General features: G+C 41.7%; 1 protein-coding gene across 1 annotated transcript in view; it reads left to right on the forward strand.

Moving 5' to 3' along the window:
- Positions 1-15,343, forward strand: part of GPR37 (G protein-coupled receptor 37) — a 41,575-nt gene extending 26,232 nt beyond the window's left edge. The window contains exon 3 of the mRNA XM_068276372.1: positions 12,442-15,343. Within this exon, the coding sequence (XP_068132473.1) occupies positions 12,442-13,260 (819 nt within the window). The 3' untranslated portion in view covers positions 13,261-15,343. The remainder of the gene's footprint in view (positions 1-12,441) is intronic.
- The last annotated feature ends 8,780 nt before the right edge of the window (positions 15,344-24,123 follow it).

A 24,123-nucleotide genomic window follows, 5' to 3' on the forward strand; every position in this document is an offset into this window, starting at 1 on the left:
GCTTGTCGAAATGTGCTTTAGCATACCTCTGTTTGTGCTGTGGGCGAAAAACAGGCTTCCTCTGCGTCATTCTTGCATACAGCATCGTCTTGTGTAAAGTGCGCCGAATGGTTGAACGATGCACAGTGACTCCATATGCAGCAAGATTATGTTGTAGGTCTTTAGTGCTGGTCTGTGGGTTGTCTCTGACGGTTCTCACCATTTGGCGCTTCTGTCTATCTGAAATCTTGGAGACCGCTTTCTGTATCCTTCCGCTGAACCATGATGGTGAATAATTGTTGTCTTCAGGTAATTTGAGAGTTGTTTTGAGACACCCATGTTGCTACTCTTCAAAGAAAATTAAAAGAGGAGGGAAACTTACAATTGACCCTCTTAAATACTCTTGCTCATAATTTGATTCACTGAGCTTACCAAGCCATTTTGAGTTCCAACAATTAGTGCCTAATTTTGTTTAAACCATTATTACACACTTTCTGTGAATCCAATAAACTTCATTTCACTTCTCAAATATCACTGTGTGTGTCTCCAACATGATATATTTAACTGACATTTTTTATCATAACAAGCAACGATTTGTACAGGAAAATCATGATGATTAACAAGGTTGCCCAAACTTTCGCATCCCACTGTATGTCTCTGTCTCTCTCTCTCTCTCTCTCTACTATTAAAAAAAAGTCTTCTTTAGGGAAGGGGTTATATTGTGAGCCCCTCTAAGGGACAGTTGGCGTAAACCTGAGATGGGGACAAAGAAAACATTTATACATACCCCAGCCCCCTCTGGCCTGCTCGTTCCCTTGTTGTCCTCCGTTAGCGCCTGGATCCTCCCCAAATTGGCCCAGAAAGTCCTTTAGTCCAGGGCATACTGTGCATGCGTGGCCTGGCCTCGCCCCTGTTGACGCCTGCACAGTACTTCTGCAAAGAACGCTCCCGGCCAGACTGCGCCTGCACTGACTGGACAACTTACCGGGGGCCAGTTGCAGATGAATCAGGTGGTGACAAGGGAGCGATCATTCCAGAGGGGCTGGAGGAAGCCCAAGGTAGATATAAATCTTTCCTTTGGCCCCATCTCAGGTACACTTTAAAGGATCTCTGTCGGGAAAATCTTAAAATTTTAAATAAATGTAAACATATACAAATAAGAAGTAGGTTTCTTTCAGAGTAAAAAGAGTCATAAATTACCTTTCTCCTATGTTGCTGACACTAACAGTAAGTTGTAGAAATCTGACATTACCGACAGATTTTGGAGTAGCCAATCTTCTCATGGGGAGTTCTCAGGGTTTTCTTTATTTTTAAAAGCGCTTAGTGAATGGCAGTTGCCCCTTCCAACTGCCAAAAAAGTGTGCAGCAAGCAGGGAGGCTGGCCAGCATCTTTGTATAAATATTTTTCAGGGAATGTCTTTATAAAGAATAATGGCCATGCTGAGAATCACTCATGAAAAAATGGACAAACCCAAAACCTGTTGGTAATGTCAGATTTCTACTACCTACTGTAAGTGACAGCAACATAGGAGAAAAGTAATTTATGGCTCATTTTTCTTGGGAAGAAATGTACTTCTTATTTGTATGTGTCTTAAATTTTAAGATTTTTGCGACAGTTCCTCTTGAACCAGTTCACCCCCAAGTGTTTTTACCCTAACGGACCAGAGCAATTTTCACCTGTCAGTGCTCCTTCCTTTTATCCCCTAATAACTTTATTACTGCTTATCACAAGAAAATGATCTATACCTTGTTTTTTTCGCCACCAATCAGGCATTCTGTGGGTAGTACATTTTGCTAAGATTTTTTTATTCTAAATGCGTTTTAATGGGAAAAATAATGGAAAAAATGTATTATTTCTCAGTTTTCAGCCATTATAGTTTTAAAATTAAACGCTCTCCTGTGGATAAAACCGACACATTTTATTTGCTCAGTTGTCCCGATTATTAAACCGTTGAAATTATGTCCCTATCACAATGTATGGCGACAATATATTATTTTGAAACATAGGTGTTATTTTTCTGTGTTTTTTTGTTTGTTTTTTTTCTTTTGTCCGGTCCATAATTACAAGCCCCTATGTAGTAAAGTAAAAGTAATTTTCCCTCATAAAATATAGATTAAAAAAGCTGAGTCCCTAAGGCAACTATTTATGTATTTTTTTAAGCTGATTCTTTTTATGGGGGGGTGCTTTGGATGTGTAATTTATTAATTGTGTTAATATTGTGTATAAGTGTATGTGTATGTATGCGCCTGTATGTGTGATATACTTTTTGGCCGCTAGTGAACACTCTCCTGTATAGGAAGTGTTCACTTTTTTTTTACACTTTGCTAAACTGTGATGGCTTCCTGTTTTCTGAATGGACGCGGCTGCTGTTCGCGGTCGCGTCCATTCATTTCAGGCATTGTGATTGGGTAGAGGACCGCTCGGTCCTTTTCCCCAATCACTTAGAACGGAATCCCAACGGAAACTGCGGCGGGAGCGGCGCGCACATGTGCGGAGTGGCCATGGGAACGCGCAGCGTATTAAAACGTCATGTTGCCGTTAACAGGCTCTAACATGACGTTTTAATACGATACATTGTCATTAAATGGTTAAGTGACAAGACAATATATGCTGTGTAAGGTGTCAGCAGTATATAAATACTAAATAATAATAATAATCTAGAAGGAACATACTAGGTTTCGTTTTTCTTTTTTCTTTTTTTTACTTTTTTTTTTTTATGGATTGTCAGAGAGAGTCACTGACAGCTCATGCCAAAAATACATGGTGCTTACCTGTCAGAGTCAAACTACCAGGCAGAGCCGGGACAAGGTCCTCCGGCACCCTAGGCTGAGACACCAAAGTGCACCCCCCCATCCCTCCCACCTCAGCTGTCATGCAATGACTGCTATTAGACTAAGAGGCGCCCCAGGGCTCCCAACCCCCCCAACACCTTAATCTCTAGTTATCTGGCTTGCAGTCACTGCCATGTATCCCCTTTTCTTATTTCTCTCTGCTTCAAACACAATAGGGGAATCATAGCTGAGTGAGTTGTGTGCCTCCTACACTGCGTCCTGAGGCTGGAGCCTCTCTCGCCTCTGCCTCGGCCCGGCCCTGCTACTAGGGAAGAAAGTATATGGAGACATACACAAAGTGCAGTGTATATGCATTGAGCCGCTAAGGGGCAAACTCATAATTTCTAATGAGTGTATTCTAATTGGTAATGTCCAGTGGCAGATCTTTGAATTTAATTTTAATGAGAACCCGAGGTAGGTTCTAAGAATCCTATTAGCACATAGAGGCTGGGTCTGCATATAATGCCCATCCTCTGTTGCTATACTATCTCCCCCCAGACCCCCCTGCGCTCTGCTGTCCCCCATAAATCAAACGCTGTGCTAGCAAAATCGCAAGCAGGCTACTTACATCTGCACTGTCACTCTCGCCACTCCCCCACCTCCTCTATTTTGCTGCTCCCCGCCTGCGTCCCTTCCCTTCCCACTAATTGGAGGGAAGGGACACAGGTGGGGAGCGGAGATATAGAGGAGGCGGGGGAGCAACAAGAGTGACAGTGCAAAGGGAAACAGCCTGCTAGCGACACGCTGCGTGTCGCTAGCTTGGAGTTTGATTTATGGGGCACAGCAGAGCGCTGGGGGGAAATAGTATAGCAACAGAGGCTGGGCATTATATGCAGACCCAGCCTCTATGTGCTAATAGGATTCTTAGAACCCACCTCTGGTTGTCTATAAGCCTCCATTTTCACAGATACAGGTTACATAGCTTCATAATCCCTTTCAGCAGATATCACGTCTGTTGAGAAGTACATGTGAAAGAACGAGACTCTTCCACTTCAGATTCTATTAGATTGCTTTATATTCACATAAAATGATGGGTACCAAATCATTTTGTTTAAAATCCAAATAAAATTACTGTTATCCTTCAAATAACAACAGCAGCATCAAACCCTACTGGCACAAGCCTTTTTTAACCACTTCCCTGCCCGGGTACAGTATATCTACGCTCCTTTGAACTTCAGTTCCCCGCCCGTAGCGTAGATATACGCACCCCCGGTGCTGCCCGCGCTCCCGCTCACACGTGTGCGTGCTCGTGCACGCCACCGCCCGCTTGCCTGGAGATCAATAAACGGGAAAAACCGTTCCCGTTTGTTGATCTCAGCCCCCCAGCAATGATCGGCTGCTTCTATGAGAAGCAGCGTGATCATTGTGAAAAAAAAAGTTTCACAGCCTCCCTGAACTTCCTGTAAGCGTATTTCCGACGCTTACAGGACGCATTCACAAAAAGTTACTGTGGCCATCTTGTGGCCAAAAAGTAAAACTACACCCCAAAACATTTTTCATATACAAATACATTATTTTACAATATAAATATAAACTCATTAACTCCCACACTCCCCAATTGTTACCAATTTTTTTTTTGTAATAAAAAAAAATAAATACAAATTACAATAAAAAAAAACATAAATAGTTACTGGGGACTGGGGAAGAGTCTGTGTGCTTGGATAGGGAACTGGCTAATGGACAGAAAACAAAGAGTTGTGGTCAATGGATCATACTCAAAATGGGAGACTGTTAGCAGTGGGGTCCCACAGGGGTCTGTACTGGGTCCAGTGCTCTTCAATTTATTTATTAATGACCTAGTGGATACAGTAGTGAGCAATGTTGCTATTTTTGCAGATGATACAAAATTGTGCAGAATCATCAACTCTAAGGAAGATAGTGTTATATTGCAACAGGATCTGGATAGGATGGCTATATGGGCACATACATGGCAGATGAAATTCAATGTTGACAAATGTAAAGTCATGCATTTTGGTCGTACCAATGGTCTAACACCATACAAAATAAATGGGATACAGTTGGGGACATCAAACTTGGAGAAGGACTTAGGAGTACTCATCGACAACAAGTTAAATAATCGTACTCAATGCCAAGCCGCTGCAGCTAAAGCTAACAAAATTTTGGGATGCATTAAAAGGGAAATAAAAACTCGAGATGCTAGCATAATATTGCCCCTGTTTAACTCTCTAGTAAGGCCACATCTGGAATATGGAATTCAGTTCTGGGCACCACATTACAAAAAAGATATTGCAGTTTTAGAGCAGGTGCAGAGACGAGCAACAAAATTGATACGTGGGATGGAAGGTCTCACTTACCAAGAAAGGTTAGATAAACTGGGTTTATTTAGTCTAGAGAAAAGACGCCTTAGAGGAGATCTAATTAACATGTATAAATACATCAGAGGGCAATATAATAGCTTGGCGGATGAGCTTTTTGTCCCTAGGCCTTCTCAAAGGACTAGAGGACATGATCTGCGCATGGAGGAAAAACGTTTTAGCCATTTATTTAGGAAAGGGTTCTTTACAGTAAGAGTGATTAAGATGTGGAATGCATTGCCACAGGAAGTCGTTATGGCAAACTCTATACCTGCATTTAAAGGGGGCTTAGATGCTTTCCTTGCGTTGAATGACATCCATGGCTACAATTACTAGGTAATGCCAATGATGTTGATCCAGGGATTTTATCTGATTGCCATCTGGAGTCGGGAAGGAATTTTTACCTTGTAAGGGTTTTTTCGCCTTCCTCTGGATCAACAGGGATATGTGAGGGAGCAGGCTGGAGTTGTACTTTGTACTGGTTGAACTCGATGGACGTATGTCTTTTTTCAACCAAAGTAACTATGTAACTATGTAACTATGTAAGTTACCTTAGGCACTGAAATCTTTAAATATTTATATCAAGAGGGTATAACACTGTTACTTTATAAATTATGGGCTTATAATTAGGGATGGACGCAAAACTGAAAAAAATACACCTTTATTTGCAAATAAAATATTGGCGCCAAACATTGTGATAGGGACATAATTTAAACGGTGTAATAACCAGGACAAATGGGCAAATAAGTTACATGGATTTTAATTACAGTAGCATGCATTATTTAAAAACTATAATGGCCGAAAACTGAAAAATAATGATTTTTTTTCCAAATGATTTCCTATTTTCCCATTAAAACACATTTAGAATAAAATAATTCTTGGCATAATGTCCCACCTAAAGAAAGCCTAATTGGTGGCGAAAAAACAAGATATAGTTCATTTCATTGTGATAATTAATGATAAAGTTATAGGCAAATGAATGTAAGGAGCGCTGAAAGATGAAAATTGTTCGGATGCTGAAGGGGTAAAACCCCTCAGTTGTGAAGTAGTTAACATACAACACTTAGCAATGCGAAGTAATGTTTTACAACTGTCTAGTCCATTGGAATGTGAAGTTTACACACCTGTAAATTTCGTCCGTCAGGATCAAGCTCAATCTTGCATAAAACACTGCAGGGACAACTTTTCTTTTCAGACGTCAATCTGACGTGTTCATTATTATTTTTCTCTGATTATAGAGGTGGAATATTCACATCACATCCCCTTTCTTAAAACTCTTGATAGCTGAAAAACTCCTTAGAGGAAATTGAAAATGTTGTAATGTATTAATTAGTATAAACTGTTTCATGATACTTTCCCATTAACCACTTTACCCCCGCGTGTACGTATTTCTCCGCCCCTTTTTCCATCCTTTAACAACCAGGGACGGAGAAATACGTACTTTCCGCGTTCCCGACGCTGTCCGCGCTCCCGCTCGTAAACACGCCGCCCGCCGCTAGTAAACACGCCGCCGCCGGCTCGCCCAGAGATCAATGAACGGGAAAATCCATTCCCGTTCGTTGATCTAAGCCCCGCAATGATCCGCTGCTCTCCTATGGGCAGCGCGATCATTGTAAGAAAAAACTCACGTGTCCAGCCTCCTTATACTTCCTCCAAGCTTCCGGAAGGAAGCTTGGAGGTCGCATTAAAACAAAAAGTTACTGTGGCCATCTTGTGGCCAAATAGTAAACTACACCCTACACATTTTTCACATACAAATAAATGACTTTTACACATAAAATTAACTCATTACCTCCCACACTCCCCATTTTTTTTTTTTTTTGTAATTAAAAAAAAATTAAAAAATTTACAATTAAAAAAAATACATAAATAGTTACCTTAGGGACTGAACTTTTTAAATATTTATGTCAAGAGGGTATAACACTGTTACTTTATAAACTATGGGCTTGTAATTAGGGATGGACGCAAAAATGAAAAAAATGCACCTTTATTTCCAAATAAAATATTGGCGCCAAACATTGTGATAGGGACATAATTTAAATGGTTTTATAACCGGGACAAAAGGGCAAATACATTTCATGGGTTTTAATTACAGTAGCATGCATTATTTAAAAACTATAATGGCCGAAAACTGAAAAATAATTATTTTTTTCCCCACATTTTTCCTATTTTCCCATTAAAACACATTTAGAAAAAAAAATTCTTGGCATAATGTCCCACCTAAAGAAAGCCTAATTGGTGGCGGAAAAAACAAGATATAGTTCATTTCATTGCGATAAGTAATGATAAAGTTATAGACGAATGAATGGAAGGAGCGCTGAAAGGTTAAAATAGCTCTGGTGCTCAGGGGGTAAAACCCCTCAGTGGTGAAGTGGTTAAGGATGCATACAGAGCTGGGGACATTAATTGGCACCTTGTACATAAAACTGACTGCAACTAAAAGAAAACAAAACATGACATGTTGTGTTTTGTAGACATCTAAGGTGAAATGTGTAAGCTGCATTAGAAGAGTATTCTATCAGAATGTATTTGAATTCCTGTTAAGTATAACACCAAGCTAATCTTTTTTTTTTTTTATGGGTTTTTCAGCCCACTTGCTGCATTTTCAGCAACCATATTAATAAAATAATTTTGAAAATACTTTTAATCAGTGTAACCCTACACTAAGAGTATTTGAAAGTTTGAATTTATGACTGCATTCTAAAAAAAACAATGGCAGCTTTACTCCAGCTCCCCAAATTCAAAGCTGACATTTTAGCTCATGTCTACTGGAGAAGACAAACAAGGGGTACACTTATTGCAACAACTCAAAAGTCATGAAAATAAAACACAAACTTACATTGTGAGTCCATGCATACTGCACCCTTTTGCTTTAAAACGCATCAATACACTATTGCACAATAACCAGTGAAGTGCTATAAAAGTCACCAGACTGTAGTTCAGAGAATACTCGTTCTCCTTCCTGACCAGATTTCAGTCTACCGCCGTCAATAGAGAATTTTATCTTTGACACCTCCAGAACTGCTGGAATGCAATGATGTGTCAGCTTGTTAATTGTACAGAGCCACACTAATCGAACATATATACAGACTGTTTTGGACAGGTTGATACTCATCAGTCCATGGCATGGATTAATGTGGCTCTATGAAGTAGGACTTGAAACACCCAGAGTTGCCCACCAAGCTCATGGAACTAGAACTCCTAAGATTAGCCTGGATTTGTACAATGAACAAGCTGACACATCATTGCATTCCAGTAGTTCTGGAGGTGTGTTTGGCTTTCAGGGACAACAAAGGGACAGTTTTGCATGTTTCGCAGTGATGTGGGGGGGGGGGGGGGGCTCCTATGCTCACTTCAACCTGAATAATCCCGAATATCTTCGGTTTTAAGAAGGCAAATTTCTATTTTAAATACTACATTTCTATAGAGCCTTTCTCCCATAGGACTCAAAGTGCTTAGGCTTTCTCAGATTCAGTAGTAGGATGAAGTATTAACTCGAAAAAAATTATATTTCCGCAAATGGCAAACTGAACAGGTGGGTTTTCAGTCTGGATAGATGTCTAGAGATGGAGCTGTCCTGATCTGCTAAGAAAAGGAGTTCCATAATGTAGGAGCGGCATGACAGAAGGCTGTGGAACCAAAAGTTCTCAGGTGGACTTGCTATAACATATAAGTGAGCTTGTCTCGAGGTGTGTTTTGAAGGTGCTTTTGGAAATGTCCAGGCTTGGAGCATGATGGAAGGCTGTGGGAGAGATTTCCAAAGCACAAGTGATGCTCATGAGAATCCTGGATGTGAGCTGGAAAGGATATGAGTAAGCTGGAGGGCAAGAAGGATCTCAAAGGAGGAGCAAAGATTTTGGGAGGGATGGTATATGGAGATTAATGAAGAAATATATGAAGCAATAGCTTGCGTACATGCAATAGAGGCATGTAGAAGAAACGGGCACCAGGTAATACCGATAGTAGAAAGTCTGTATAATTACAGATAGTCTACCATGCCCATAGTAGAATATCAGTAAGTATACTAATATTCTACTATCCCCAATCGTACAATATCGATAATTATACAGATATTCTACTATCATCATCTATGCCTAAAACTAACCTCCCCCCACCTACCCCTAACACTAAGCCTGGTAATTAACCTTCTCACGGCAAGACTGATGATCAAAAAGCCTGGAGTTCAGCTACAGTCTAGCCAAACTGTGCAATACTGTCCCCAGCACACAACTGCCGCCATCCCTGCAAAGTTCTGCTTCACTGTATCAGAACTCCACTGCTGCTATTTTGCTCAATTTGCTCAGACTCAGAGTTTCGCTACATAGTACAGGTAGTCCTCGGTTAACTAACAATATAGAGACAGTAGATTCGTTCTTAACCTGAATCTGTTCTTAAGTCGGAACATTGTGCCATCTCTGTCCCCTGTATCTCCAGTGTCCCCCTCTGCGTCACCTCTGCCCTCTGTACCTGCTTATACAAGTTTAAAAGCCATTTTTTCTTTGATTTTTTTTAAATCGATTTTCTCAAAAACTACAAGTCCAATTTGAAAAAAAAAATGTTTTGGCTTATTCCCATGGAAACAGAGAATCCATGCCGTTCGTATTGGTGGGTCGTTCGTAAGTCAGGGACTATCTGTAGTGGAACTCCAACCCCACCCTTACCATGGGTATCAATGGCAGAGCCCAAAATTCCCTGACTGTGATCACGGCCAAATTTTCCACTACTACTTATGTATGTTTTGTATGATAGTAGCTTTGCATAATAGTGTAAGGAGTTTGAACAGGATCCTTTGGGTTATTACCAGCCCATGGAGGGACTGGCAGAGTGGGGCAGCATCAGAGCCTGTCATGACGGCCAGGCTCTATCTAAATGATGGAGAATGGGGGAGGATCGCAGGGTTACAAACTTACCTGTCCAGATGTATTCCTTCCAGGCAGGTGATTGCTCCGCCTACCTTGGAGACGGACCTTGGCGATTTTGTTGTGAACTGCCTGCCGAGGCTATAGTGACTCCCACCTACATGGCCACGGCTCTTCGGCAGTCACGGCCTGATAAGTGGCTGCCGAGCAAGGGTTGGGCTGCGGCCACGCGGGCTGAGGTTTCCAAAGAGCTTTATCAACATGGCCGCTGCTGAGGAGGAGTGCGGAGCGTCACCTGTGTCCCGAAGACGTCAGTATTGTATTTAACCTTGCAACCTCCCCCCCCCCCCCCCCCCTGTCCTCATTAAGACAAAGCTTGTTATTGACAGGCTCTGTCAATGTAACCTTATGGACTCTAACTTTTCGCAAGGGAGTCAGTATTTGCATTTTTTACAGCCAATGTTTTTAGCACTCCAGTTGGTAACTTCCAAGAAGCCGATGTACTATATGAGTCTGTAACTCTTAATGTTGTCACAAGTATATTTTACACTGTTAATTTGTTACTGGAGAATAGTAAAAGCAATTATTACATTATCATTAGTGGTGACTAACAAAAACAACAAGGAGTTGTTACTAAAAGCAGCCAGATTGCTTCTCACAGTTTAGTTCTGTCCACACATTAAACATTAACAGCTGATATTACAAGTATTTTTTGTGTTTGTTTCAGCTAACAGTCTGACTGCCTGGCAGCTGGTGCTGGTTATATGTGTTTGGCTTGGCTGAACGGTACCTACTGTAGTATGGAGCATAGAGGGGATGGGTATGAGAAGCAAATGATTGCCCACTGCAAGTGGAAGCAAAGCAAGTGGCTTCCTTATTGCTATGCAACTATTGTTAGGTGCAGATGACGCAGGATGCCTCCACAGCGATTAGACTGTCAGAGTGATGACAGACAATTGATTCATTGAAATTCTAATACCTGTCTAGGGGACTTTAGAAGATGACACCTGACAGATAACCATGGGCATCTGTTTCAGTTATCTTGTGGTTTCTTCTTGTGCGTGTCTGTTGTTCATTAATGTTTTCATCCATATTGGTGTTGTGGAATGGTTTTGGTCATAAAACAATTTTCACCTACTTTTTCATTTGCAGAGTGCTAAAAAAAAGTAATTTTAAACACAAAATGAAAAATTATCTCCTAGAAGAAAAAGTTAATCAAATATATAATATGGAAGACTTATTGCAAAAATGATGAAGCAAATTGTATTTAAATCAGATTGATGTCAAAAGTGCTTCATACATTAAATGCATGTACAGATATAAAGGGTGGTAATAAGGACTTGCCTGTTTGTTTGTTTTTTTGTTGCCTACTATTTATGTTTTCAATCTCTGGGGACCACAGGAGAATTTGTGCCCTGCATTATCTTTCCTGAGTGTATGTGGGAATGTTGGTTCCCCTGAAATGTTTATCATGTTTCCAACTTTTATTTCACAGTGCTGGTTTGCAAATATAACAAGAAAAATGACTGGTTGCCATAGGCAATAAGCACAAATATTCTCCACAGACCACATAAGGCCCTTTGCTGCAATTTTATTTACATCACAAGAAGCTGTTCTAGGTTTATGGAAGGTGTACATTTAAAACGGGTGTTGAAAGAATTTGGGTGCTGGATATAGCCACAATATGAAAATCAGTAACTTACCAATATTCTACTATGAGTCACTGCATAACTACCATAGTAGAATATCTGTACTCTTTACCGATATTTTACTACGGCATAACCTAACCTTACTCTCCCATGAGCCCACCCTCTTGATGCCTAACACAACTGACCCCCCTGCCATTGCCCACCCTAACCAATCCCCCCCACCTCGCCGATGCCTATCCCCCACTGATGCCTAACCGAGCCAGTCACCGATGCATAACCCTAACTGACTCCCTCCTACAATCCCTAACCATAACCGACCCACCCAACACAATATTCTCCAATACAATCATGGCCGTTTCTGCTCAATAGGCTAATTAACAGGTGCCAACAGCCTAACCTTTTTGAGTGCTATCGGCACCTAAATTACCCCCAGGCGCTACAATAGCAGCAATTAACATTGGGGTCTATGCAGCGCCAATTTTAAGATAGCGCCGCCAGCACCCAAATTAACTGTTTTGAATGGAAGTCTGGAGTCCTCTATTTTTCTGTTACCAATATTACATGACTAGAGATGGTGATAATTGGCCAATGAGAGCCGCTTAGTGAGTCAGGAAGACGGAGTTGCAAGTATTTAAAACAATAATAGTATGACATTTGTAGAATTATTCTATATTTCCGGTTAATAGATTTATATTTATCAGTTTGTTTTTCAAAGAATGCCTATATCATTTTAAATTCTGTAAAATTCTGTCTACTTTAGTTGTGTGATCTTATCAAGCTGACATTAGTTGTTTTCCTTTCTTTTAGGTAGCCTCCCTTGGCGTTACCACGTTCACACTGTGTGCTCTCTGCATTGACCGATTCCGTGCTGCCACTAACGTACAAATGTATTATGAAATGATTGAGAACTGCACATCAACAACAGCCAAGCTAGCTGTCATATGGGTAGGTGCTCTCCTCTTAGCCTTGCCCGAAGTTGTACTACGCCAGCTAACCAGGGATGAGTCTGCACTAAGTTCAAACACTCTCCGTGAGCGCTGTGTTGTCAAAATTTCCACTGATCTTCCCGATACCATTTATGTTTTGGCTCTTACGTATGATGGTGCAAGACTGTGGTGGTACTTTGGATGTTATTTCTGTTTGCCTACTCTCTTCACCATAACCTGCTCTCTTGTAACAGCAAGAAAGATCCGGAGAGCTGAGAAAGCTTGTACAAGGGGAAATAAACGGCAGATTCAGCTTGAAAGTCAGATGAACTGTACCGTAGTTGCTTTAACAATCTTGTATGGTTTTTGCATAATCCCTGAAAATATATGTAACATCGTAACGGCTTATATGTCCACTGGAGTCTCCAGGCAGACTTTGGATCTTCTTCATCTGATCAGTCAATTCCTTTTGTTCTTCAAATCATGTGTTACCCCGGTCCTTCTGTTTTGCCTTTGTAAACCTTTCAGTAGAGCTTTCATGGAATGCTGTTGTTGCTGTTGTGATGAATGCATTCAGAAGTCCTCAACAGCAACAAGCGATGATAATGACAATGAATATACTACTGAGCTGGAACTTTCCCCTTTCAGCACTATCCGTCGTGAAATGTCCACATTTGCTTCTGTTGGAACACATTGTTGAACATGAAGATAAGTATGAACTGTAACTGTTAATATACCATGACATTTTAAATGAGTTTTTTTAGTTCAAAATTTTTTAAAGATGCATTTGACTTGTGCAAGGTCAACTTTTGGTATCTCTATTTATTATGTTTTAGGTCTCCTAACAGGGTACATTTCCGAGAAACTATTAACTTGTCCTGCACTTTAAAGCGCAAGTTCACCTTTACAACCTGTTTCTGTTTCTCTTTCACCAGTAACTTATTTGTTATGTGTTCTTCGGTGTCACATTTATACTTATTATCCATTATTCACCCCATCTTCTATAGCATATATTAGTGCTACACATGTTATTTTTTTTTAACTGGTTACTAAAACTGATCTTTTCATTTTGAATTTCAACCAGCTGTAAGTTCTTAAAATTGCCAGGAAGTTAAAATTTTACATTTTGTAAGCATAGCAGCAGCATACTTTTTGGCGTTTAGTGTACGTGCTGCCTATGGCTTCTTATATGTCTGTGAGTAATTACTGTAGCAGCTCATTTCTTGCACACTTAGGCTGTGTTCCCATTTGAACGGAAAACTGACATTTTGTCTGTATTACCGAATGGCAAAACTGACAGTGAACTGATCCTAATTTATAAATAGGATCTGTTCACACTTGTCAGTCCATTGGATTTATTGGGTAAGCGGACATAACCTCAGTGCTGTCTGTAATTTTCCTCGACAGGCGTATGCATTTTACTTATAGCCTATGGATGAAACTCATCTGCCCTGGGCTTCAGCCAGACCACAACAGACCATTGGAGCAGACACTACACTGTTCACTCCCACTGGCCGTTTGTGGTCCAGCTACAAGTGGGAACCTAGCCTTAAGCGTCATACACACGGTAGATGGTCCTTGGCCAAAAGTGGCCACTTGTGCTTGGAATCTAGCATATGGTTGACAAGTTATCCACCTGATGGCTCAACTCAGCTGAGTGTTGGCCAAGGGCATTGTTCTTTCACCCATCTTTGCCGCTCTGATGTGCACTGCACCATTGGCTCTCCTCCCCACTGCCTAGCAACAGAATGTGACATGTCTGTACCGCATCCTCAAACTGTCACCCCAATCTTTCCTTGGCAACAGTCCTTTGCATATGTGCAAGGCTATAGACTACTATAATAATTGCAGCATGCTATTCTTATTTACCATTTTCAGTTAGGAACCCTTTGAACTGGCTGTGTTTGTATATGCACATAACACACAGAGAAGTTGAGATCATTTTATTTATAATTTTTCGATCGGTATAGATAAAACATTTAGAAAATTCTCAAGAAAAATAGAATCTCACCTTTTTTGTTTACATTAGAACAGTAATTTGTTGCTAGAATCAAACAAACCATATTGTAACTGACAGCTAAGCACAGTCTAGTCTACTGCAGGTCATCTAAACCTCTTGAAAGAGGCACTGCATGTTATATTAAGCTCACCCTCATGCTGACTGAATCATAGCTAGTCTAAGTGGTACATTAGCGTAAGACATTTAAAAAGAATGTGGCCCGTAATTAAACTGTGTTTTTTCCTGCTTGTGGGAAAGAATGACGGTTCCTACACTTTTCCATATGTGTGAAACAGTATTGCAACTTTTTGTTCCAGCCGTGACACACAGGAGAAGTGGAACCCCACATTTTATATGTGTTTGTTAGTCAAGCGCCTGTACAGCAGTGCATTGCCTGTGACATAAAAAAATGCTGTAGAACTCTCCATTCATGTGTCTGTGCTTACAACTATCTAGGTCAGATCATTTGGCTCTGTTAAATATGTGGGACAGAAAAACGAATATACACTGTGATTAAAGCATAGGTCTGAACGAAGTACAGTATTTCAATGCATTTGATACTTATTTTTATTTTCAACCTGTAAAGATGAACTTACACTTTAATTAGGTAGTCATTAGCTTTTTGATAATCACACAAACTGGTACATTTTTAAAATATTCTATAAAGCTAGGTGAAGTTATTATACTCCAAGGTGGTTTGCACTGCAAATAAATATTGTAATGTTTTGTTTAACATTTAAAAAAAAATTAGCTGTTGAAATAAATTTTATTTTTTTTCTATGAATCATTTTTGTCCTGTACTTATTTTAAAAAAATGTACAAAATACTGCTTAGCCTGTCAAGTTATAAATGTGTGTATTTCCCCATGTTAAACCATACCTTTGTCCCATGCCATAGTTGTATTCATGCAGCAGTTAGGACACTGCTATGGTACTGGGCTGTGGCGGTGTATCACATGTAATATTGCAGAGTGATGAGTTGGTTAGAACTGTTGGCATTATAGCCAGCACCAAGGACAGGAGGAGAAAAAAAGTAATACAATATTTTTGTTTTACTGTGAAAAAATCTCTGTAAGACCTGGGGCACACTAGGAGTTTTGAGAATCACTGGCGCTTGTAAAAAAAAAAAAAAGCTTTGCTAATGCAAGGCTATGGCTCCACTAAGAGCGATTTGCGATTTTAGAAATCGCAGGACATGCAGCATTTTGGGAGCGTTTTTACTCCTATACATAGTATATGAGTTAGCCTGAACACACCTGCAACCAAAGGCCAACATTCAAGATTTTTTCCAGCTGCCTTGTCCATGTGTGTACAGGTTAGTGATCAGGCATGCTGGGTATTTATGCCTGTTTGCTATATGGAGTATTTGGAGATCAGCCCACCAAAAGTGTCAACAAAGATTGTTTCAGACAACTATTAGTGCAAGTATGTAGAGACCTTAACAGTAAATTGATCTCTTCCTTACCACTATAAGGGCCCCTCTATTGTGCTGCTTGCTTTCAACCCAATTTAAGTCCAGGACTGGCTGTGTCGTGCACCATGGCGCATGCACTGTCCAGGCCATGTGCCTCCTTGATTGCATTACTGTGGCTAGGAGCACTTGGAGATGTGGAAGAAGCCCCAAACATGTAAAAGTCTTTTCCCTGTCTTAGATACACTTTAAGGGCAAATGATTCAGCCAACCTGGCCTATGTTCATTAACTACTTAAGGACTGTGCTAATTGAAATCTACACCATTGTGATGGCTATCTGGCTGCTAGGGCATAGATTTTAATACAGCGACGCCGCACGTTAGTCGCTCCTGGCGATCTTGCCGCTGTCTCCCAGACGCAGCTCACTTGCTCTGCCGTCTCTATAATGGCAGAGCCCTGTGAGCAGGCCAGGAGTTTATGTCATTGGCTCCTGGCCCTGTCTATCAACATAAGCAGCTCCCATTGGCTTACATTCAAAGACAGGGACAGGCCAATGAAAGCGGCTCCTGACCGGCTCACATGAACTCTGCCATCATAGAGACGGCAGAGTGGGTGGCCCAGTTTCCTTACGTGCGGCAGTGACAGCGATTGCAGTGGGTATGTGCGGCGATTCGTAGGTAGTCGTCGTTATGCCGCAGTTTTTTTATCTGGTCCGTAAGGGAGCAGAGACCGCGGTTTAAGTGGTTAAAAACTGTACGCTAAGTGGCAAGAGTGTCCAATCCGAAAAATGTCATACCAGACATTTGGAAAGGGTTCCTGAAAGGTTAGGGAATTATAGGTCTGTATAACTGCAGTCATGTTGTTAAACTGCAGCTATATAAAAAAAACTGTCCTGAATTGTTAAGAAACATAATTCTCATCACTAGTGCATGTGATTTCCACAGCTTTCACTGTCCAGCATTTTTGTCCAGCATTTTTCAGTGTCTTTTGCCCATATGCAATTACATTTTTCTCCTGAGTTTTCTCCTAGGTGATATTTTCACAACTTGTCAATATAATTCTGTTTAAACCAACAGCAAGCAAATATTATTTTGACAGTATCTTTTCACTTATTTTTTCTTATTTTTTCAATTGCAGAGTGCTGAAAAATTATTTTAAAAAGATGAAAAATGATCTCCTAGGAGAAAACTCAGGAGAAAAAGTTAATTGCTTATGGGCCTCTGTGTGAACAGAATATTAAACTGTGAGCCAAGTTCAATGGTCAAGTTGCATCCTCCATGAAAACGTTGTCCTCTCCTGCAGGGCAAAACGATACCTATAAAAGGCAATGTGTATGTTATGGCAACACAGAAGTTTGTGCTAAATATTGGAAGCAATGTGCAAACATAAGGCTGCAATAAGGATGTTAGTAAACTGGGAGAAATTCTATGCACAAGCCTAGTTTTGTGACTATTTTTCAGGTTGCATTATGCTAAAACTCCCCACGGGATGCTATATAACCTAAGTCTGCCCCTTAATATTAATGATAAAATGTTTCCAACCTTAATTATCTTGCCCAGTATCCACTGTACCTAAATAACAGGCTGCTCAATCCTCTCGAATTAGAATAATCCCCTGATACTGTTCTGGATTGTACTCACTTGCAGAACATAGTCTGTAGATTGTATTTAAGGATTTGCATGTGCTCTATTAGTAGCTGCTTTCAGCAATTCACATCACTATCATTTCATTAATGAAAAGCCTTCAAATAAATGTGAGCTTACTGCTATGCTTTGGGTCAGGATTATAGGTCTTTTTATTCTGAATTGTAAATGGTTTTTGTTATAAAGTGTCTTATCTGTTTTTGTGTATGAAAATATACTGAGTATTGCTTCAAATATTGATAGAAATTCAATGGATTACTTGTATTACCATTCAGACACTAAAAAAAAAGAGGCTATTCATGTTCTGACCCAAAACCGAAAGGCTAAGTTCACACTATAACGTGGGTATAACACAATGCACACTCTGCGTGTTAAAACATGCCCTTTACTTTTCACAGCATAAATAATCGTTCTTTAACTGCATGGGGACAACAGTTGGTAAATCCCAGGATGCAGTTGTGGCCTCTTATCTCTGATGCAGCGTAGGATTCACGCCACATTGATTTCTGCAGTCCCTAGTCAATTGAACATGTGTGCAGGAGACGAGAGGTCTGTTTTCCCTACTGCGGCCATTGATTAGGTGAGATATGCTGTCACTTCTCCAACATACACACACGGGGATGGGGGGGGGAGCTCCAGAGCAGACTACACGAGAGTGAGAGATATACAGGGGCAGACAGAGGTGGCCACACTGGGGGGCACACTGGGGACACACTGGGGACACAGGAGGACACAATAATTGAGGGAGTGGGAATATAGCTGACAATATGGGAGTGACATGGGGTTTCTGGGATGTGATACAGAGGGTTTGAGATGGGTGGGAGTCAGGACAGCTAAAGTGGTGCTGAGTGGTTAGGGCTCCACGGCCAAACAACCGGCTCACGGGGTCCCATCTCACCAAAGTTAAAGAGACTGTGGGATAGGGGAGTTTTTAGTGTGTGGGTTGCATAGTAAAGCTAGTTACTGGGAAGGAGGGGGGGGGGGGTGTATAGTAAAAAAAAAAAATCTGGAAGAGTGTACTACAATAACTGCTTGTCCGCAGTGTTAGCAGGAGTACTGCTGATTGTTTGGAAGCTGGCATGTGCCTTTATTAATATTATTTTGTATAATTTACATAGCGTTAATATCTTTTGCAGCACTGTACATAGTACAAAACAAATACTGGGGAACATATATAAATGAGAATTCAAGACACTGTACAGTCATGACATTCAATAGTGCAAGTACAAATACATACATAGCTAGTGTGTAGTTTGAAAGCTCTCTAAAATAGGTACATATTCATATTGTAAATTACAGCAATATGAGAAGGTCCCTTCCCCTGCGAGCTTACAATCTTAGATGGTAATGGGGTGGAAACAATAGGGAAGGAAACACAGGGGATGTGGCAGTGACCTTGTAATGTTACCTTATAACAAATTGTAGGCTTGTTTGAATAGGTGTATTTTCAGAGAACGTTTGAAGGTTTCCAAGCTTGGAGCATGATGGACAGGCTGTGTGAGAGAATTCCAAAGCAAAAGGAGAGCCCGTGAGAAGTCCTGGATGTGAGAGGAGACCAAGCTAGAGGACAAAAGGATCTCCTATGAGGAAAGGAGTTTCCGGGCGGGTAGGTATCTGGAGATTAAAGAGGAAATGTATGGAGGTGACATCTTGTGTAGAGCTTTGTATGCTAGCATGAGAAGTTTAAACTGGATCCTTTGGTTAATTGGTAACCAATGGAGAGATTGGCAGAGAGGGGCTGCCTCAGAGGATCAGGAAGAGAGATGGGCAGCAGAGTTTAGTAGGGACTGGAGAGATGCCAGTCTGCCTTTTTGTACACCACAGAGTAGGGTATTACAGTAGTCAAGACTGGATATGATTAGGGCATATACAAGCATTTTAGTTGCCTCTTGTGAGAGGAAGGGATGGATTCTGGAGATGTTTTTGAGTTGGAAGTAGCAAGAGCTAGTTAATGCATTACTATGTGGTGTAAATGAGAGCTCAGAGTCCAGATTTACCCCCAGACAGTGAGCTATAAGAGTTGAGGTTATTGGGGTGTTTTCTACATTGATTGTGACTGTGGGAGGTGGAATAGAGAGCGAGGGTGGAAATATCACAATCTCCGCTTTGCTCATGTTGAGTTTAAGGAATCGGGATTACATGAATGTAGATACAGAGGGTAGATAGTCAGGGACTTTAATGTGGAGAGGTCGGGCTTAAAAATAGATTTGGGTGTCATCAGCATAGAGTTGATATTGAAAACCGAAAGAGCTTAATATTTGTCCCAGGCAGTAAGTGTAAATGGAGAAGAGGAAGGGATCCAAAAATGGAGCCTTCCATAGACAGTAGGTGTGGAGATTAGTTGGTATTGGAGTGGGAGACAGTGAAGGAACGTCCAGACAGGTAAGAGTGGATCCATAATTGTGCTAGGCACATTCCTTTAACCTTATGTGGCACAAGCCATATGTTTGCAGAGATGAACAGAATATAATGATCCCTTCTGATCAGGGCAGTTTCTAGGCTAAATTTCACCCAGTTCGAGAGTCAAAAAAAAAAACGCCCCCCCCCCCCCCCCCCCCCCTCCTCAAAATCAAAGCTGCTAAGTGAAATCATGTCAAAAGGCTTCTTGAAACCAACTCACAATTTTTATTTTTTTTACTACCCCTCTTCCATGGGCTTGCTCCTGGCTGGCTTTGGCTGCCTGCGAGTCTGCTAGTCCCTGGACTGACTCAGGCTGAGAGGCTCTGCGAGTGCGACTCAGTCACACACTGCGTATTTATGGCTGCATGCGGCCACCCTACTCTTGCTCGCTGTCGTCGGCTCCTTCCCAAGCCAAGCCCAAGCGTGAGGTGGGCTGCCTGTATCTTTCCCGTTGCGCCGCGCAGCCTGCCAGTGTTGCCAACCTTTCACGTTATTTTTTTACTGTCAATTACCTAAAAAATTACTGACAAAAGATTTTTGCTGACAAAATTTCTCCACTAAATGCACATAAGAGACAGCGTTTCACCAGTAAATGCACATAAGAGACCGCTTTTCACCAGTGAATGCACATAAGAGACAGCTTTTCACCAGTAAGTGCACATAACAAGAGACCGCTTTTCACCAGTAAAAGCACTTAACAAGAGACCGCTTTTCACCAGTAAATGCACTTAACAAGAGACCGCTTTTCACCAGTAAATGCACTTAACAAGAGACCGCTTTTCACCAGTAAGTGCACTTAACAAGAGACCGCTTTTCACCAGTAAATGCACATAATGACAAACAGCCAGTGTCCCCAGTATATGTAGCCAGGGATATATGTGCCCAGTATGTGGCGCCAGGGGGTATATGTGCCCAGTATATGGAGCAGTATATGGAGCCAGGGGGTATATGTATATGTATATATGTATATGTATACTAGATATATGTGCCCAGTATATGGCGCCAGGGGGTATATGTGCCCAGTATATGGAGCCGGGGGTATATGTGCCCAGTATATGGAGCCAGGGGGTATATGTGCCCAGTATATGGAGCCAGGGGGTATATGTGCCCAGTATATGGAGTCAGGGGGTATATGTGCCCAGTATATGGAGCCAGGGGGTATATGTGCCCAGTATATGGAGCCAGGGGGTATATGTGCCCAGTATATGGAGCCAGGGGGTATATGTGCCCAGTATATGGAGCCAGGGGGTATATGTGCCCAGTATATGGAGCCAAGGGGTATATGTGCCCAGTATATGGAGCCAGGGGGTATATGTGCCCAGTATATGGAGCCAGGGGGTATATGTGCCCAGTATATGGAGCCAGGGGGTATATGTGCCCAGTATATGGAGCCAGGGGGTATATGTGCCCAGTATATGGAGCCAGGGGGTATATGTGCCCAGACAGTATATGGAGCCAGGGGGTATATGTGCCCAGTATATGGAGCCAGGGGGTATATGTGCCCAGCATATGGAGCCAGGGGGTATATTTGCCAGTATATGGAGCCAGGGGGTATATGTGCCCAGTATATGGAGCCAGGGGGTATATGTGCCCAGTATATGGAGCCAGGGGGTATATGTGCCCAGTATATGGAGCCAAGGGGTATATGTGCCCAGTATATGGAGCCAGGGGGTATATATGCCCAGTACATGGAGCCAGGGGGTATATGTGCCCAGTATATGGAGCCAGGGGGTATATGTGCCCAGTATATGGAGCCAGGGGGTATATGTGCCCAGTATATGGAGCCAGGGGGTATATGTGCCCAGACAGTATATGGAGCCAGGGGGTATATGTACCCAGTATATGGAGCCAGGGGGTATATGTGCCCAGTATATGGAGCCAGGGGTATAGGGACCCGAGTGAGTGAGTGAAAGGGGACCCCCCCTCTAGCCGCCAACGCCGCCACCTCCTCACCTTGCAGCAGCGTCAGACCTCGATCAGTGGGCGACCCGACCAGTAAGAGGGCGCCGGACGCACACGCTCTATATGTGGAAGTGATGTCACTTCCGCATATCAGTGCGGCGTGCTAGGTCCTAGCGCTCGCACTACTGGTCGCCGCCTGATCGAGGTCTGACGCGGCGGCGCCGGCGGCTAGAGGGAGGGAGAGAGCGGCGGCCACAGGGGGAGAGCGCCCAGAAGGATCTAGGAAGCCGGTGATCGCGCTGGTGCACAGCTCCTCCTGCCTCTCGCTGCACTGTGTCCGTGCGTCACCGGTTCCTAGCAGTGACGTGACGTCACGACATCCTTCTGCCTGGCGCCCCCCAATCAGGCACTCTCACCGGCGCCCCGTTCAGCAGAACCGGCTGAACGGGGCAAGAAACGGCCCTGCTTCTGATCAACCTTCCTCTTGGACCTTGCTGAAGGACATTAATTCAGAAACACATTTTCTGCATTCTGAGGCATTGGGGTATGGGTTGTTTGGACTTCAATGTTAAAGATGCGGATGACAAATGTAATCCCTTTGCCTCCATGATCAATGCTTAATGTAGGGGCAGTACAACAAAATGTGTAAACATCAGTTTTTCGTTATATTCTAGATGACCACCCATGTAGGAATGTTAAGTTCAGTTAAGTTTCAGCTAGAGCTGTTATGCCTGTTCAGATAATTACAGGTTGAAAGAAAGCATGAGGAATCATGAAGAATGTTGAAAGCACATTATTAATGGATGGCAGACTTTTTCAGAGAGAATGTGGTGTGAGAAAAACGTGTACATGTTTTTACAATCCTCCACATTACATGGGCGAGTCTAGTCTACTTCTGTGCTTTTCTCTGTGGCATGGTTCCATCACAGATTATAGCAAATATTCCATCATTACACAACATATATCTCAACTCCTGGCACCAATATTTACTTTCAACTGTAACTGCCATCTAGATGAGATTACTGTAGTTTGTGAAATACAATATAATAGTGATGGGATCACTTGTCAGCAGTACTGATATGAAATAGAAAATACTGGTGTTTCTAACCGTTGTTAAAGCCTACTTCCAGAACAGTCTACATTTCTAATGTACTGTATTATAATGCCTTTGAAACATCCCCCAATGAGCATTATTCACAAAGCTTTTTCACCTGTTTTCAATTATTTTTACCTTATCTTTGTTACATTTTTAAGCCTGGAAAGAGCAAAAATATAATATAATTGAGGAGGAACTGTAACCGAAGATTGAACTTCATACCAATCAATAGCTGATACCCCATTTCCAATGAGAAATCTTTTTATTTTCTCAAACAGATCATCGGGGGGTCTGTATGGCTTATATTGTGGTGAAACCCCTCCCACAGTGTGATGTCAGCACCAGGGTGCTCTCATCACATTGTGGGAGCCTTGTTGCAAAGTGGGAAATAACAGCTGTTTCTAACTGCCAAAAATGCATCTCCTTCCACTGACATCACCTGCCAGCAGTAAAGATGTTGCCATGTGATAATTGTCAGAATGTAAATCAGGGAGAGGAAAGATTTTACAATGGGCAAACACTGACTAAATCATTTATAAATAATTATTGTAAAAATTAAGCAGTCTTTTTCACTACGATATCTTCAATGGAGTTCCTCTTTAAGGTAAGAAAGGTAATATTCAAATGAAGTTCATCAGGAACTACTTACTTTGAATGAGCCTAACCATTGCAATGATTCAGCAGCCTAGAATACACAAAGTGGTATTGTTGGTGGTTTTGTATGCATCTGTTGTTTTTTATGCTGAGAAACTGAGGAGCTGTCCAGGGAAAAAATTATTCATGCCTTCCATTTCAAGTAAGTATGGTCTCAGACCAGACACAGCCCTGCAGTCTCAGAGCAAGCATTCTAATAGGGATGTGCTGCACTGATAATGCCCACATATACCATGATTTGGTGACTTGGAGGCAGTGGAAGTACATGTCTTCACCATTTTCATAACATATTTATTGTATGTAAATGAGAATTGATATAAAGGATATTATCGTTATCGTTAACCTGCTGTCCTTGGGTTCAGTGTAAGTGCAGGCATCAAATGGAACAGTCTGATCTTCAATGTGACCAGGCTGAAATCCAGATTTTCATCATTATTAAAACAATATGTAAAGGATCT

Source organism: Hyperolius riggenbachi, chromosome 3, assembly GCF_040937935.1.
Source record: "Hyperolius riggenbachi isolate aHypRig1 chromosome 3, aHypRig1.pri, whole genome shotgun sequence".
Taxonomy (NCBI): Eukaryota; Metazoa; Chordata; class Amphibia; order Anura; family Hyperoliidae; genus Hyperolius; species Hyperolius riggenbachi.